General features: G+C 37.0%; 1 protein-coding gene across 23 annotated transcripts in view; it reads right to left on the bottom strand.

Annotated features, from left to right (window-relative positions):
* Positions 1-17,777, bottom strand: part of MYO9B (myosin IXB) — a 46,780-nt gene that overhangs the window by 15,663 nt on the left and 13,340 nt on the right. For 14 of the 23 annotated variants that reach the window (XM_068920132.1, XM_068920113.1, XM_068920133.1 and 11 more), the window contains 15 exons: positions 11,199-11,293; positions 9,609-9,671; positions 9,238-9,337; positions 8,985-9,085; positions 8,600-8,729; positions 8,014-8,103; positions 7,492-7,608; positions 7,080-7,214; positions 5,414-5,535; positions 4,643-4,784; positions 4,167-4,362; positions 3,328-3,403; positions 2,689-2,778; positions 1,499-1,609; positions 490-529 (listed from right to left, as the gene is read on the bottom strand). In XM_068920132.1, the coding sequence (XP_068776233.1) occupies positions 490-529; positions 1,499-1,609; positions 2,689-2,778; positions 3,328-3,403; positions 4,167-4,362; positions 4,643-4,784; positions 5,414-5,535; positions 7,080-7,214; positions 7,492-7,608; positions 8,014-8,103; positions 8,600-8,729; positions 8,985-9,085; positions 9,238-9,337; positions 9,609-9,671; positions 11,199-11,293 (1,608 nt within the window). The remainder of the gene's footprint in view (positions 1-489; positions 530-1,498; positions 1,610-2,688; positions 2,779-3,327; positions 3,404-4,166; positions 4,363-4,642; positions 4,785-5,413; positions 5,536-7,079; positions 7,215-7,491; positions 7,609-8,013; positions 8,104-8,599; positions 8,730-8,984; positions 9,086-9,237; positions 9,338-9,608; positions 9,672-11,198; positions 11,294-17,777) is intronic. The other 9 variants (XM_068920134.1, XM_068920121.1, XM_068920127.1 and 6 more) reach the window with 1 other exon arrangement.

The raw sequence follows: 17,777 nt of genomic DNA, 5'->3' as shown, positions 1-17,777 counted from the left end.
CACAAAGTACAAGTCACTTAACTGAATGGGAAATATTTCCATCTACGTGAGAATTAATAAGAACAAAACCAACTAGTCAGCTCCACATTCAGTGGCACGGTATGCTTGATGACTCTCTATTTTTCACACTAAAACCTCTCCTCAAGAGTGAAAACTTTGCACTGCCCCATCCCAAGAGCGCAAGTGGAACAAGGTGAATTACATAGTCAAGTCATGAAAGGCAAACATAGTGACTAGAAATAGCTTTACATATTTATGGCACCTTTAGCTAGTCTAATTAAACAGATGTCCCAATTCAGGATAGTTTTCTTCTGTTCCACTCTTCTTACAAAGATGAACGTTTACCTATCCTTTTGATTGTCAAAAGGGAAGTTCCCTATACTATGAAACAGTATTTTTCTGAAGTGAGTTCTGTCAATCAAAATGAACGTTCACATTCAGTTCACACAACAAACAAGAGAGAAATCTAAGTTATTCAAATAACTTTACCTTGGGAGTGATCTGCTTTTGTTTGATACCTCTACTTTTCCTGTTAAAATATTAAAGATCATTTAAGAAAAAGAACATATGATTTTTGGTTATTCCAGCAAGCCATAGACTGGTGCAATTTATGAGGCAAGATGAAGGACAGAAGAAAATGAGCACAACATCATTGAGGTGTATTCATGCACAGACTGTCTTATAAGCGACCAATGCAAAAAATGCAAACTGCTTCGCAACTTTTTTTTTGGTTTGTTTTTAAATAAACACTGTAGGCATGGGAAGCTTTCAAAAGTGAAACACTGTATCTGAAGTCAAATCTATTAAAAACTACTGTTGTAGCACTGGTTTTTGTACAATTTATTATTCTATTACTCCATTCTATTATTCTAACTGCATAGTCACCAAAATCTCTTCATACCAAGGCGCTATCAGGTAAAAACACTTGACTCAGAAGTTACTGTGGCTTGAACAAGAACCCCTGTGAAAGCACTTAACTGCTCACAGAAGGACAGCATATGTCCCAGCACTCCATTTATGAATTCTAATACGTCTGAGATCATCTCCAGAACTTCCTGGGGCAATAAACAAACCTCAGGCATGCTCCGCGATCCTCACAAAGACAGTGAGCCACAACCTCAAGTTGTCAGAAACAAGGTTGTAGCTAACATCCTCCTAGTTCTAAGTGTGCCAACTCCTTGACGTAAGGCACATTCCAACTCTGTGCAACATACTACAGATTGATTTTCTTACACATGCATAGCAACAAACTTAAACTGTGTTCTTGGGTTTTAAAGCAAATTCACACAAAAAGCAGGCTTAACCATCAGCTAACGCAAAGGAAGTAACAAAGCATTCTCTACAGGCTTCGTGTTTTTTGAAGGAAATATTTTGTTCATAGTTGCCTTGTTTGGGTTTTGCAGGCGACAAGTTTGGGACAAGAACACTTTTTCATGGACTAGAATAATTAGTTGATTATTGTTGCTCTTTCAAAGCAATACCTAGCACCAGAACTCACATGAAGTGGGAGCGGTGTTGAAGTCGATTGAGTGACCGAAGCAGCTTACATGGGTCATCACCCTGCCATGGAAGTCCTTTTATACTCGCGATGATTTGTTCATGCATGTCTCTAAAATGATTCACAGCAAAACAAAGATGGCAAACAAAGATATACAGCCACGAGGGAGAAAACAGGAGTTTAAAAAAAAAAAATCACCAAGAGATCCCGTCACCAAGTGTGCTCCAAACAGTAGCAGGCCAATCCCAGACTACTTTTTCCTAAAAATGAATTATTCTGATGTCAAGTCAGCACTTTCTACTCTAAATTTTAATATCAGTATCATATACTAAGGTATTTTCTAATTCTACCTTTTTGTGTAAATTCTTGCGCCACTAAATTCCTCTGTTTGCGTTTAAAATTAACATGTGCATTAACTTAACGTGCAAGAAAACTTTTTGTTAAGCTAAGTAGCCTTTTTAGATAGATACAGCTTCCTTGTAATCTAGCTGTAAATATTTGTATCTATTTCCTGAATAGATTAAACAGATTCGAATACTGCAATGAGGCTGCCTAGCAGGCTCACCTCAGAAGAGTAGATTAGAAAGCAGATAATGCAGGAATATTTGAAGTTTCATTAAGATGCATTTGATTGTTTATTTCAAACTTATTTGCATACATTTAGCTTTTCAAAGTAAGCCTGGGATGGTCCCTAATTAGTGGTGGATTCATTATTTTAAGCATGCACCATGCTTGGGGAGTGATGTGCCTTGGCACAGAACTTACCTTCTTTACTCTCCAGAGAGGCACAAACCAAAAATAACAGAAGTATAAGAGTCACTTCTGACCATAAAATGCAATCACCATTCTGAGCTGCTCCGTGAGGCAGCAGCAACACTATTACAGAGAGTTGCTTGTTTTCCCCAGTACTGCTGGAACATTTTTAGAATATCAAGTTTTTGTTTTAAGATATTGCAAGGGAACAGGTGTGTTACATTGACCAATCCTTTTCCCTGAATTGCACCTTTACTTCTTAGTTGCCACAAGTGGCTGAGACCGTCCAGGACGTAATAATTATGAAGTAGTATGAAGTGATTACTTTACGTATACTACACTTCAAGGCTTCACTTCCACACAGAGCATGCTCAGAAGGCCAGTCTGTCCAGGAATGTGCCTCCCTGGCCTTTAAGTCCAGGCCTATTTCTACTTACTTCTTGTTTTCATAAAAAGAAATGATGTCTTCAAAAGCATTTATATCGAAATCCTCAGAATAATCAAATGAGAAATCAAGCATTGAGTAGCTGCAAAAGGAACACGTATAGAACCTAAATACTCCATAGCAAGGCAAATATGCCTATATAGAGCAATGTTTGGAGCCAGTTCAGGACTTGCCCTGCCTTCTAATCATGTCATTTCCATATTCCTAGAAATAAGAAGGCTGCAAAAAAATGAGTGCTCCTATGAATTCTTCAGTGATCACAGACTAGCTGCACAGGAACATACAGTGCTAACAGCAATATACACAAAATACATTTGGAGCGTTCAGAAACCCAGTGGTAAATGGGACTCAGGCTGTGTCACCAGCATTTGGCAGCAACGGGTCTTACACAGAGCATAGCTAGAATATTGTTTTGATAGTATTAAAAAGGCCAAACAAAACAAGACAGGGAAGAAATAAAACTTGCTATCCTTGGGGAAAGATCTAAGTTGATATTTGATAAATGAAAGTGTGACTCAGCAATTCAGGTCTTTTTCCCAGCTCATGGGCTGTCAAGTCTTACTACGTTTGGGTATTTTCCATTGTTCCATTTAAAAAGCTACAAGATAAGAGTTAGGTACGTTTTTCTCACCGGTAAACTTTTTCTACTGGTGTATTTGCTCTCTGGAGTTCTCCAAGGGGAACTCGGGGTCCTTGGCGCACCACTCCTATTATGAAATAATCAATAGGTTGAATTTTGAAAAAGCTACCAGGATAATAGACAAAACCCCCACCAATTATAAGAAGAAAAATATCAATCCTAGGGCCTGGAGTTTTTCCTCTAATATTTTAGCTATTAAGCTAGATCACTCACTCTGCTTCTCAAAGTACCTACTACTACAAAGTAAGCTGCAGCTGCTCAGAAAAGCTCTGCAAACTAAACTTTCACCTTGAATACTTGTCTGAAACCTCAGGGAAATCTGGGAAGATCAATAAAGATCAAAATAAACAGTCATAGGAAGAACTGTACCAGAACTAGCAGTACCAGAACTAGCAGTACCAGAACTAGCAGTACCAGAACTAGCAGTACCAGAACTAGCAGTACCAGAACTAGCAGTACCAGAACTAGCAGTACCAGAACTAGCAGTACCAGAACTAGCAGTACCAGAACTAGCAGTACCAGAACTAGCAGTACCAGAACTAGCAGTACCTCCTCCATCTTTTACAAATATGACTTCAAACTTGGCATAGCCTGCTGGCTACAGTGCACTAACTGGAGGTGGAACTCCAAACGAGCTCAGATAAAAAAAAGTGACAACCTTTTTGGCATGTCCACGTTAAGTCATTTTCACAACTCAGTTTTGTCTTCAGTATCAACTAAGATCACATTCGCATGATAAGGTTTTGCAGTTAACTAGCTCTGTCAACAAGCATTAATCAGTCGTATAGTATTTGAAAGCGTTTCCAGAGTGTTTTTTTCACCGATCATACCTGCGGTCTTCTGAGCTCTTTGTCGTCCAGCTTCTGCAAAGACAGCCATTGCTCGAATAGCTGCCCGCAGAACAGCCCAACGGAACACAGCTACAGGGTCCATTCCTATCAGCTCCCGAACGTAAGCACTGTCACTACTTCGTAGTAAAGCAACAATATCTGGTCTCATGTAATCCATATTTTTCTCTCTGAAATCCTGCAAAATAGGAACGTTGAACCACAAGCTCTCAGCAAAGCAGTTACACAGACACAACCTAGAACTGTGTTTTGAGCCAAGAGATTCATTGCTATTCAGAATAATTCACCATTCTAAGTAATTCTCATTACAGTGAGCATTTTATCCAAGTCCATAACAAAAAAATCTAAAACACATACAAGGACACACCTGATTAGTCCATTCTCAGCGAGTTTTCTATACCCACACAAGTCAACAAGGAAAACACATTTATTTCATGATCATAAGAGCTACCACTTACTTTTATCTGGTATTTAACTTTCCCAGCAAAGTGTCGGATGATAAAAGCAGGCTCCATCACTGGGGTGCCAACAAAAAACTTGTTCTCCTCATGCTGCTGTTTGAATTTTGCAAGTAGAGTTTGGTTGGTGGCATGTGGAAAACTAGGAACACAAAACAGTGTTAGCTGTTCTTCTCCAAATACAGATAAGTTTATTGCGGTGCAAGATGTCAGACTGAAGAACAAATATTCACCCTTATGGAAAAAAATTATTGTCTGAAGTCTCTAAATCTAGCATTACTGACAACTTCCTTTGGATTGAGAGGTTGGCTGCTGGGTTAATTTTTGGACAGAAAAAAACCCAAACAGCTCCTAATGTAACAGAATATTCTGAACTTTGAACTGTACTTCAACACATCAATGTTTCCTCCCACTTCACCAACTAAGTTCTGTCAGTATCACATTTACTAATTACCACATTTAGTTGCTTACTGTCCCAAAGGCTCATATGCATGCATTTACTTTAATTCTAATTACATAGTAAAACACAAAAGCAAAAGTTTCTAAGTCTGCCTAAACCAAAATTTAATTTCAGCATCAATTTATCCTACCATCATATTGGAATCACTACAAACAAACTAGAGCCTAGATCATACTCAAGAAATGACAATGCCCTTCCCACAACATTCCTCTTATTTTGCAAGTGCTGTATTTCTGTTCCTTTCCACCATCCACAGTCCTTCCCTCCTCCCTGTCACACAAGCGGTTTTTTGGAAGGTATTTGATGCTTACTTGCTTTCTTCATCCAGAAGATAGAAGAGGCCAGTGGGCTTCTTGCTGATTAAGTGAATGCAGGCCACATTATCAGTATAGTCAATATTATGCCAACTGATCCCTTCACTCTTATATTCCTCCTGTGTAGCTCAAGAAAATTTCCTCATCAGTATAGTGCCCTGACCTTTAATGCCCTGTGGTCTAACTGCTTAAAAGACATTCTTGAATAGCTATGGTAAGTTGAGTTTGTTAGTTCAGGCAGCAGAAACAAAAACAAGGAAAACTTATAAATAAGAACAGAACAGCAGGCATACTGGGTCAGATCAAAGGTCCACCTAGGCAAGTCACTCAACAGCAGATGTTTAGAGTAAACTGTTTACAAACCAAAACAGTGAGAATAATCCTTCCACTGTCGTGCCTAACTAACAATCGGTAGTCTATATATACTTGGTAGTCAGACCTTACATCTACATCATTACATTTAAAACCCTAAGTAGACATATATTCAAGGGATCTAAGTCTATTTTTCTATTCCATAATGAGAAATGACAAATATTTAGTGTTAAGCTCCAAAATTTCCAAACTGCACTGTCAGAGGAAATAACCTAAGTTTCAAAACAGGCAGTTAAGTTCTACAAAATATCAATGCAGAAACTTCCCCAGGAAGCAATGCTCATTGCTAGGTTCAGAAAGTTTGGAGCTCTCTTTAACAAAAGAGTACAAAGCTCTTGTGTTGAAATAACATTGCATCAAATGGCTTGACAGGACACACTTCACATCAAGACATAGAACCTAAATACCAGTTTCTCTTAATGTTGTGAATGCCCAAGGAAAAAGCTAAAAAATAAGCTACAAACCTAAAAAAAGATATCCCACAGAGAATTAACTGAACTAACTTTAATGTTTAGCAAAAGACAAATACTCTCATACTGTTCTATATGAGGATGATAAGAAATTGATTGTTTTTAAGTAGGTAGAATTGAATTCGTCTAGTGAATCTGCTCAGTGTGCACATCACATTACAGAACTGAAATACCCTTTTTCACAAACAATAAAGCCCTTCTTTAAAAGATATACAGAAAACCCCTAAGGGCCCTCATGCAGAAAGAGATACAGGAAATGGGACACTCAAGGATTAAGCTTATTTGGAAAAATGGCATTAGGAAGAGAAAATAATATAACTATTTACTCTAGTTAGTCCAGAGAGCCACTTGTGTCATAAGTTACAAAATAGGGAGCTCAACATTATGTTTACATATGAATTTCGTATGTTGGGTAATTTTCTTCTCTTTAAAATGCTTCTTTAAAGTTATCTACATATTGTTGACAAAATACTACATACTGCAACCTCAAAGTTTGCAATTTCATCTCCCTGATGCCTGGGGTTGCCTGAAAGTCTTTTTGTTTCTTGCAGTCAGGCAGAAACTCACTGCTAGCTCTCTAAAGAAAAACCCAGCTATCGCTAGTGTAAGCAGAATGCTAAACATAGCAAAACTGCAACCTTCAGACAACACCATAACAAGCTATATTACAACAAGAAATTGAAAAGTAAGACTTTTGGAGATATACTCAAGCAGTTACAAAAATTATGCTGTAAGGTTTGCAGAAAGATGATTCTAAGTTTGCATAACAGATGAGCCCTTGATAAAAAGAAGTATTTGTTCTGGCCACTCTAATTTCTTACCTGTTCCAATTTGAAAATATGCTGATTGAAATAATACTGAAGCTGCTCATTTGCATAATTTATGCAGAACTGTTCAAAACTGTTTGTTTCAAAGTCTTCAAATCCAAAAATATCAAGTACACCAATGGACAAACACTAAAGGAAGAAGATGAGGAAACCCAATTACACAATCTATCATACAGTGACCTAACCCGCAATAGCTAACCATTACAAAAAATACTGCAGTATATGCTAACAGATTTCAAATATTTAACAGTTACATCTATTGTGATTTAATATTAGCAAGAAATTTATCTCAGACTTCAGAAAGTTCAAAATTTATGCCAGATGTCTGAACATGTCATCTGTAGCACTCTTTGATAGCTCTAAATATACAACTGTCAACAAAGACTTGTTTTAGTGAGGAACTTACTGTAACAGATTCCTCCATGTCCTTCTTATTAAGAAGCGCATGATTAATTCGCAGAACAATCCAATCAAACAGAGCACTGTACAAGGACTTTGCCATTGAATCACGAGCTGTTATTGCCTGCAGATGAAACAAAGTTCAGAACTTTCTTTAAAAAAAAGCATTTATATTTCAGACTAGTGTCACTTAAAGGTTATGATTCTTTCAGAGATAAAATAAAATTTGCCTTTAACACTAACTTCTAGTGTTCCAAACAGCAACAACCCTCACTAAACATGAAAGTGTACCATATTAGCTTTTTCGTAGCCAACTATGGAAGTTTGACATTGTTTATTCCAGTATACTTCATTAGTTAAAACCCTATTGCTATGCTACTGAAATTTGACATTTTAAAAGCTAAGGCAAAATTTTATATTGGACTTTTTTCTGGATTTGTGATTTTTTTTTTTATTTTTTTTCCCCACGTCCCAGAACAATCAACAGGATAACATTAAAATAATTCTCCTAGTGTTCTTTCACACTCACCTCATTGAGACTATATGGCAAAATAAGCTTATCATTAGCCGTCACAGTTTTTCTTTTTGTCAGCACTTCCACTAAAATTTCTCGTTTGACCTTCAAAACAAGCAAGAACAAGAGTTAATGCCACCCAATAACTACCCAATGAGTAATTCGATGGCAACAGTGGACATTACCATTTCCTCAAAAAAGGCCAAGCACTTTGACAACAGCTTCAGTTGTCTCTCAGCTATAACTTTGCGAGTTCTTCAGCTTCTTTAAATTATTCTCATCTTACATTCATTCACTTCCTTCCCTATGATGGTAAAGCATCCATCCCCAGTAAATTTATTCCTACTCAGTGCTGTGATTAGTGAATAAACAAATCTTACTTATCAACTATGGGCTATATTCCCTCTCTTTTTCCCCTCCCTAACCCCAACAATTTCACTAGCCCGATCCATTTCCTCTTCTGTAAGATGGGTGTTTTGGGAGTTTCATACACCAGATCTAGACATAGCAAACTTGGGCAACACATTCAAGTAAGTTCCTGAGCATCCTAAGCATGACAAGAAAGTGTATTAAACTCTAGAGCTAAAGAGAAATACTCTACTTTTAAAAGCTGTGAAAGAATGTCCAACACTTCAGGAGGTCCTACTTCCAACCCTTCATCACGACCAGTAGCTTTCTTCTTGTAAGTAACGTTGCCCAAATAAAGAATAGCCGAAAGCACTGAAAAAATCCTGAGGAAGAAAAATTGATTTTACAATAATTTTGCTTATGAGCAGCATTATAACAGTTGAACAGACCTAATTCTACTTCAGGAAACACAGACAACAGAATCTGTCCACAAGCACTCACAAACGTTCAGCTCTCCTTGCTTCTACTGAACGAAATGTGACCTTAAGACAGATGCTACAGCACCCACCATATGGTTTAGTGCAATTCATGATCATTAACTAGCTATCTGTAAGAAAGGCTTAAAGGAGTCTACTTACTGTTTCTTTGTGGCTGAAAGAAAGCCAACCATCTCCATGGCTTGTTTTAATCTTTCAAAGTCATGCCGGAGATCCTCCTCATCTTCAATTTTCAAGTTATGCTGTGAAAAGAGCCCCACAATCAAGGGCAAACAAGATCTCCCAACATATCACAAGAAAACAAGTATAATCTGTTCTGTTTTCTTTGATCTCTAACTCAATATCAAACACGTAGCACTTATCTACGCATTTGTAAATCTCCATCACAGATTACCTGATTGAGGTAGAAATAATCTTCAGGTTGCTTGAGGTGAAATTCTTTACGCTCTTCCTCACTGACTCCAAGTAGTAAATAATAAAAGACATGGTAGTTCCTACAAACACATTTCAAATACATTTCTTTTTCATTACTATATAATGATTTTTCTTTTATTCTGTATACTTGAAATGCTTTTAAACTCTCATATCAATTACGAACATGCAAGACAGCATGTTAATAATACAACAGGATTTAGTTGTTCTTAAAGCAACATATATAAGTATATATTCTAACTGTATGCAAGATAAGCGTGCATACCAACTACGCAACAGCTGCATTCAGCTTACAGTTGAAATGTGCTAGTAGACACAGTACTAATCTCTTACCTTTCATCTTTTTCTTGAGAAACCAGACGAGATTTTTCAAGAAGGTATTTTTCAACAACAGCCCTGAAGTGCCCCAAAAGAGGAAGAAAAAAAACATGAAGGGGGGAAAAAAAAGTCCTCCCACCAAAACATCAGACAGCAACTGCCAAGAGAGTTCAAATAATGAGATCTGCACTAGAATACATGAGAGAATGACTCAGTTACTATCTCCAGCCTAAAACAAAAAATTCAGTATGTTCTATGTTGTATTTGGGACAATGAAAAGAAATACACAGGAAACACCTATCTTGCTTAGTTTTAGCAGACATGACTAGAAAGAGGCACATGAAGCTGAGGAAAGTATTGATGTAAAATTGTAAGCAGAAACAAGATACTTAAAGTGCTAACAACCTGTTATCTACTCCAGGATTAATAGATATCTTGCAAGTATGCAAAGACTACCAAGACCCCCCCAAAAATACACTGAATAACTGGCTGCTTCTGAACCTAACAAATTTGATAGATTTCACGACAGTACATCCGCCAGCCTCAAACGGAGGCCAGTGAGTCAGAGAATTCTTTACATTTTGACAGAGTAGGCACCTTAATAATAACCTGAACTCCTTCACATGGGGTATAAACAAAGAACGAAGCCAAAGTTGGAGCAGCTTTTCTCACACTGAAGATAAAACAAATGAATTCAAATGGTACCAATCTTCTGAGCTGGTGTGACTTCATCTGTAAAGATGCCAATTTTGTTCAGACTAACACTCAAAGCAATTGTGGTACAGAGTTCCCAGTTGTTTATGTTATTGCTATTTTGTAAATTGCAAACCCGAAGAAAACCCAAAGGAAAGATATGGTGGAAAGCAAAAACAGAGCGATAGCTAGCAACGCTCCATAACACAGCAAGCTTCAGCTGATGGTACAAGGCAGAACGCCATTCCAACATACTGCACAAGGGCATTGAACCCCATGCAGGGATACATCTTGACAACATATGCAACATACTGCTGTGTATTTTGCAGTTAGAGACCCTAAGAATTTCAGAAGCATTCACAAAGCAGGAGCTAGATGAAATTATTTCATGGCATGATGTTAGCCAGGCAACTAGACAAGTATTTACAGACAAATCTCTAACAGCGTAGAAAATTTTTGACAGTTTTTCACTTGAAGTGAAAATGTCCACTCCTAACAAGAGAAAAGCATAATCATTTGGATTAATAATATTGAGTGACTTCCCCTTTCACTGAGGGACTACACTAACATGACATGACATTATAACATTTTCTACTGGGTAAAAAAATCTAAATGCAATTTTAATGGTCAGCTATGACTATTTATCATATGCTTAAAATAATAAACATCAGTATAGAATATTTCACATTTGCCTAGATCATCGTCCTTCAGATAAAAAAAACAGATGTTGCATCACCTGAATATTTCACAAAACTTCACAAATTTTTTGAGCCTTGAAAGCCTATCCACAGTGGGAAGCTATTCTCACATGAGAAATGCCTCCTTAAGGCAGCATTTTATACAGAATATGAGCCTTTACCAATTCCTAAGAGGACACAGCCCAACCCTAGAAAATCCTCATACCATACTTACCCTCGGACAATACCATTCTCTAAATAGTTGACTTGAATAAATTTTCCAAAACGACTGGAGTTATTGTTATGTGCTGTTTTTGCATTTCCAAATGCCTGTAATAAAACAAAATGAGTTAACTTTCAATTAAACTGAACAAGCCAATACACAGATTGTCAAAAATCTTCTGTTCATTGTTCAGCCCCCTCTTAGCTGGCACTAAACGCCCAAAATATTACAGAAACAGCAGCTTAGGAAGCTTTCACTGTTCCTCACAGAGCCACACGGATTCATTATTTGCCTTATGCAATAACGCCTGGGAGTTAGAGGAAGGGGAATGACAAACTTAACTATATTTTTTAGGAGTATTGAAAGGTAAAAGCAGCTAGAGAGCTCAAGTCAACCTCAATTATTAGCAATTCTGAACTTAAAGAGGACATTTGTTAGGAGGAAGATAGTATAATTACTACGAAATTGCTCCTCCCATAGTAAAGCCACAAACTTTGTCTTATTCCCTAAAGTACTGCTACCACTCAAAAGTTTCACAGTAATTATGCAACTATTTTTCCTTAAAGTGAGAACAGAACATTAAGATCCTGCTTATAAAGTCCGCCTATGAATTTTCAGAGTTGTGTATTTAAAAAATGAGATAAAGATTCACAGAAAAACAGCGGCTTGTGGAAACACATCATACTCATCGGCCAGTTAACTGTGCTATGCAACACTAAGAACAGAGTTTCATTTGGATGTGTTAGGAAAAGGGGAAAAAGAGGTATGGCACAAATCTCATCCATTTCTAACTCTTAGTGCCTACACATCTTTGATACTTTTACCTCTATCACGCCTCAGAAAGTTGCTAGCGTACTCATAATAAAAAATACTCTGCATGAGCCACACTTAAAAGTAAGTAAACGAACAAAAATAGTTTATTGCATCTAGAAGCCCAGGAGAATTAGTTATTGGGAATACCTGTAACTTTATCAACTCTTACTATGGTTCCTTAGTTTAAGAGAAATCTCTCATCCTGTTAATATGCAGAAGGTGATCAGTATAGGGAGAAGAAATCCAGTGTGGAATGCAACTGTTTAGGAAAAATAACTACTCATTGTGAGAGATCACCAGCAATTCCTGCCACAGATATTTCCTCCTAAAACTCCAAGCAATTAAGGTCTCCCATAGGAAATCCGTCTCGCCTAATATAGAACAGACTCGTGGAATGATTTCACAAAAAACCACCACCCTCTTCCTACCCACACACAAACAACGATGGACATACTAGTACTGCATGCAACAGAACTAAACTGTTTCTAAATTAAACTGCCCAATTATGGTGCATCTCCTAGGCAAGTACCACTTTCATGCCAGTCGCACTGTTTCATCTTCCATACTGAAGAAACCCTTCCCCCTCACTTTTTAAAAATTATGCTAGAAGGTTGCAGCTGCACTGCAGTATCATACTTGAATCACTATTTCTACAACAGGTTCTCAAATATTTCTTAAAAGTGATTTCTACTGCCATTTGCCTAGTGTTCAGAGAATCCAAGAAATATGTGAAGTGAAAAACCTTATAAACTGAGAGAATTCTCATAATTCTCTGGATAACAGTTATTCCGGATCCTTCTGCCTTAAATGCAAGCCAAAGAAACTCTTCCTGTGCGTGGGAAAATGGATTCTTGTAAGACTTTAGAAAAGTCAGCAGGTTTCCAAAGAGACAGGATTTCTGCCCAGCAGTTCTTGCAAATGACAGAGGCTGAGCTCAGCCTTCTAATTTCTAGGGATCATCATACATGCTTTATAACGCAGAGTCCCCACTCAGATTTTTCAGAGAAGGCATGATGAGTAGCTGCTACCCAACAGAGCTACTATCTCTTTGTAGCTACTATCTCATAGAAAACAGATTTTCTCTGTTTTTTTCCAAGTCCATTTTGCACATGTAGCATATTAACTTTTTTATAAAAATCTTGATCAAATCGTTTTCGTTAACAAATGGTATCAGAGCAAAAGTGGAAATCCTGTAAAATTAGGACAACAAATCATCTGCTTTAAGTCAGAATCCTACTTCCCTGTGGCTCTCTGAAGAAAACCACCCAGCTTTTCATTTAGTGTTTCAAGAAATTTGTGACAGCAAAGCTTTGCCCAGCTGCCGAGTAGCAGACTTGCAAATTTGTTCTGCAAGAACTTCTTGCTAAAAAGTTTTCTAATTTAAGACCACCAGTCTACTGTTTTTTAAAGAAAACAAGACACAGTACAGCTAAATTTGCCAAATTATTTTTAAAAAGTAAGTACTTTGGCATCATAAGAGTTAAGAAATCCCATAACCCTGGCTTCCTGAAAAACTTCTCTTAGTGATCACTCATGTAAGCAATGAATATGGTTTAAAACTGCTAATGGCTCATATGATCTCATACGTCTGGTATTTAGTCAAAGCATACAGCAAATTCTTAAAAGCTGATCTAATATTACCAGTTTTGGGGAAGTTTTCACGCATTTAATCGTTTTCTCATAAAGGCTATTAATATCTACAGCTTTTTAAAGGACATTCCAAATCACTTAACATTTTGGGGTTTTTTTGGGGTAATATTTAACTTTAGGCTCAAATTCCAACTGCTGCTACCATAGCATTTGGTATACTTTGAGTTAACTATAAAAAAATGATATTACTGTCTAAAGTCAGAAAAGTGCAAAAAATTGAAATGAAAAATATTTGAATATTTAGTAGTTATATGTCTGTAATCTATAACTTATTACAGCCTTATCCTAGTGAAAACATTACAGACAAGAATTAAGTTTCTATATTATCGAGCCATAGCTCTGGATGGAAAGTATCTTTCATGGATAATTCTATCCAGGTGAAACTAACAGTACTTTATTCAAAGGGATTAAATACAGAGTTCAAATCCCACTGAAAGATTACCTTCGTTTACCTTTCCCAAATAAATTCAGAAGATTAGGGGACATGATACAATTTCAGCTGAAGAGAAATTACTTATATCGCTAAACCCACTTATTATTTTCCCTTGTGACTCCACGAGGAGGAGGGTAAAAAAAAAAAAAAAAAAGAAAAACTAAAACTAAGACCATTCCAAGGCAGAATACTAGCCATCTCCAAAGAGGGCGAGTCAAAAATAGCAGACCAAGGCCAGCAGGAATCCGAGCCGGGATAGACTATTCTGGGACTCAGGACATCATCTAACCCATCTTTCACCTCGAAATACAAGAGACGTACTGGAGTCTGCTATTCAAAACTCCCCCAATAGCAGTGTCACCTTTAACAGTATTCAGAAAAAAAGCACGCTCAATGAGGCAACAGAACTGCAAATTCTCATTTCACCAAATTATTTGCTGTAAAAACAAACCCAGAACTACACACAGGCTCCTATGAGATACCTCAGGAAAACAACTAGAAAATCTAATTTAACTCTTTCATGAGAACGGCCAAAAATCTGAAAAAGCTATCAAGAGTTTCTATGTAAACCACTCTAATCCATGGCAGAAATATAACTGAACAGATCATTCTTTTGATGTGCAAACTGACACTGAATCAAATTATACACCATGGAAGAGGAAATGACTGCTTCAGAGTAACACCTCCAGGGAAGTCTGGACTGAGTTTTGTAGTAGTCTTCACAAACACACTCCAAAAGATGGACTCATCTACACAGAAGTTGCAGCATTTCAGGGTAATTTTGCAACCCCTCTGCATGTTGCGTGAACTCCTGGGGAAGTCTAAGTTATCCACATGATAAAAGCGTATAAAGGACAAGGTAATTTTCCCAAGAGAGATGTGCAGCAGGGAAAAAAAGCATGCAACAACCACATTTCTTCAAAAAGCAAGTAACAACCAAATGAATGGAAAAAGGAAGTTCCATTCCTTCTCTGATTATGATCCTTAAAACAAACATATGCAGATAATAGCCTCAAAACAACTACCCTACCTTAAATAGAACAGACTACACCCACTAAATATATATGCAGACTTTTATGGCAAATACAAATGAAAACCAGAGTCAAAGCAGCACTTATTTTAAGTCCCTCTCATACCAAAACCACAATTGGACTGTATTAAAGAAAACAGAGATGACAACCAATCGATTTACTGCTTTCCATAGAAGGGTAAAACATAACAGTTGACTTTCTACAATGAAATTTAGCAAGCTTTTAAACATGCTGGCTGAGTTCCAGTAAATCTCATTACCCCTCAACTGTGCTGTCAAGATTCGTTAATTCATATTTACAATTGCCTTCTCTAGATCACTTAATGAATATTGCCTGTTGGACTTTCCATTTTATTTGGGCCTAATTCTTTTCAAAGAAGGGTTCAGTACCATTAAGAAACCTCCAAGAACATGTCCAAATGGAAGTGGTGCTTTTCAAAGTAGCATGAGAAAAAGTTATGACAACTCCAATACATCTGTCTATCCTGCCTCTTTCCTTATCTTGTATTTGGGTTGATTTTTAGCTAAATTATCCAAAATCAAGCATTTACAAATTTTTTTCCTTCCCATTCATACCAGTTGGATGGTCAGAAATAGCTATTATGGTAAATAAATTTATCAACATTTTATAAAGTTGAGCTTATCTTTATGTTAATATTAGGTCTCCAAAATAAGTAAAGTCTTAGATTGTGCACTGTGCATTTTATATCTGAAACATATGGTGTAAGACATTTTTCCTTGATGAAAGGAAAACATAAATTTCTTGGAAACTTCCTAAGTGTGTATGGAAAGGTTTAATTAACTTGTTTGAAACACTACAAAATAAACAATGGTTTGATTCACTATTCCCAATCTGATCCATATAATAGCTCCCAAATGTGCATTCCTTCTTAAGACTTCAATCATAAGTAAACTGAACTTAATAGTCAATACTAGAAGGCAAAACTCCAAGTCAGGGAATTATACTTTAAAGACTAAATTTAGAAGAGGATGAAAAAGTCAGGAGTATCTTAAAACAGAACCTATCTTTATCTTCCTGACAGTTTTTAGCACCTGGCTCAGGGCACTTCACTAGAGATGACCCATGGTATCCTGGAGAAACAATAAAAATTCCGAGAGCAATTCCTACACAGCTAAGGCTAATGAATGGCTTATGAACAGTTTTCACAGGATAAACCGTTTAAAAAAAACAAAAACAAAACAAAACCCCACAGCTTCAGGCTTTGCTGAAGCATCACTATCCCATGGAATCAAACAGCCTTGTACATTCCTTCTCTTTTGGGAAAGCTGCAAAGGTGATCAGAAGTAGTGCAAGCTAGCACCACTGTTTAATTGATTGCCAACAGGAAGCCTTATAAACAGATCAGATTCTGGTGCCAAAGTTGAGCAAGAAGTACATCTGAGCACCAGAGACTAATCCATGACCAACTTTCCTTTCACTAGCGCATATGACAACAGCTATGCTAATGCTATATACAATTTTAAATTACACTGTCTCAGTTTGTTGTACTCAATGTCTCAGATGTCTGAGAAGGTAATATCAAGCAACATGTACCATGAAAGGAGATTTGGCCTTACATCTATAGCTTTACTCTGCAAAGCATAGAAATTGTGAACAAGGAGCTAAAATATTAACAACAGTTTATGTTCAAATTGCTTATAGCGTTGGACAGAGATTAGTTAGCCATCACAGAAATAGCATTTGTTAAGAAATACATTTTTAAGTGTATTAAGTATGTGATGATAAACTTATAAATCCATCTCCATCCACACTACCAGTACTTACCTTTTCTGTGCTAGAAACACTTGAACTCTTATAAAAGGTCAACCTATAAACAGGTACTTCTTATTTAGGTGTCAGGAAAATAAGAGGCCACTAAAAAGGGGAAGTTCTGAGCCAGAACGTATCAGCTTTTATGTCACAGGAAACAAATTGTCTTTAGTCAAGAGGATATATTTTCATTTGTGGAAACCACTTCATGAGGGCTCAAATTAAAACTTCAAAATTAAACAGGACATTGTCAGATAGTTTAGGCACACTTCAAAATTGTTCATGCAAAAAATCCCCTGAAACACCCATTTAAGAAAAATTTCCTTGTTCCACTTACGTTCCGTTAAGTAAAAACCCAGATGAGTCACCACAGTTAGATCGAAAAGTGACCAGCGCTAAGAGTTTTGTTTGCTAGCCGTTCCGCTTCTACAAAGCAAAGTAAGCTTTCAACACATTCTTCTTCAAGATCAAGATTTCACTTGATTTTTCAAATTGCACTTAAGAACTGGAACTGCACAAGAGCATCCATGCTGGGAAACCTGGAAGCTTCACTGTCTACTTGCTCCGATGCAGAGCAGTCAGTAGAATAGCTTGATTTTACATCTCTATAGTCTAAAACCCACTGTAGCATCACTTTTTGATGGGCACTGAAGTTACAGGAATAGAGAAGCATTGATTCTACTACCACTACCTTAACCGAGTTGTGCCACAATCACAGGTACCCGAGTGGCTTATTTTAGCAGAACAATCTTAACTTAGCCTCTGTCAGTTTCAAAAAGGTTTCCTCCTCCTCAATGTCAAGTCAATGAGTAATACTTTTTACACAAAAATATACATTCAATTCTTAAAGTCATTTTAGGATACAGATGTTCTACATTTTGATATTTAGTTGTC

The sequence above is a fragment of the Struthio camelus genome, chromosome 26 (genome assembly GCF_040807025.1).
Source record: "Struthio camelus isolate bStrCam1 chromosome 26, bStrCam1.hap1, whole genome shotgun sequence".
NCBI classification, from domain to species: domain Eukaryota; kingdom Metazoa; phylum Chordata; class Aves; order Struthioniformes; family Struthionidae; genus Struthio; species Struthio camelus.
The sequence above is the reverse complement of the archived record's forward strand: the minus strand, read 5'-3'. Positions and strand labels throughout refer to the sequence as shown.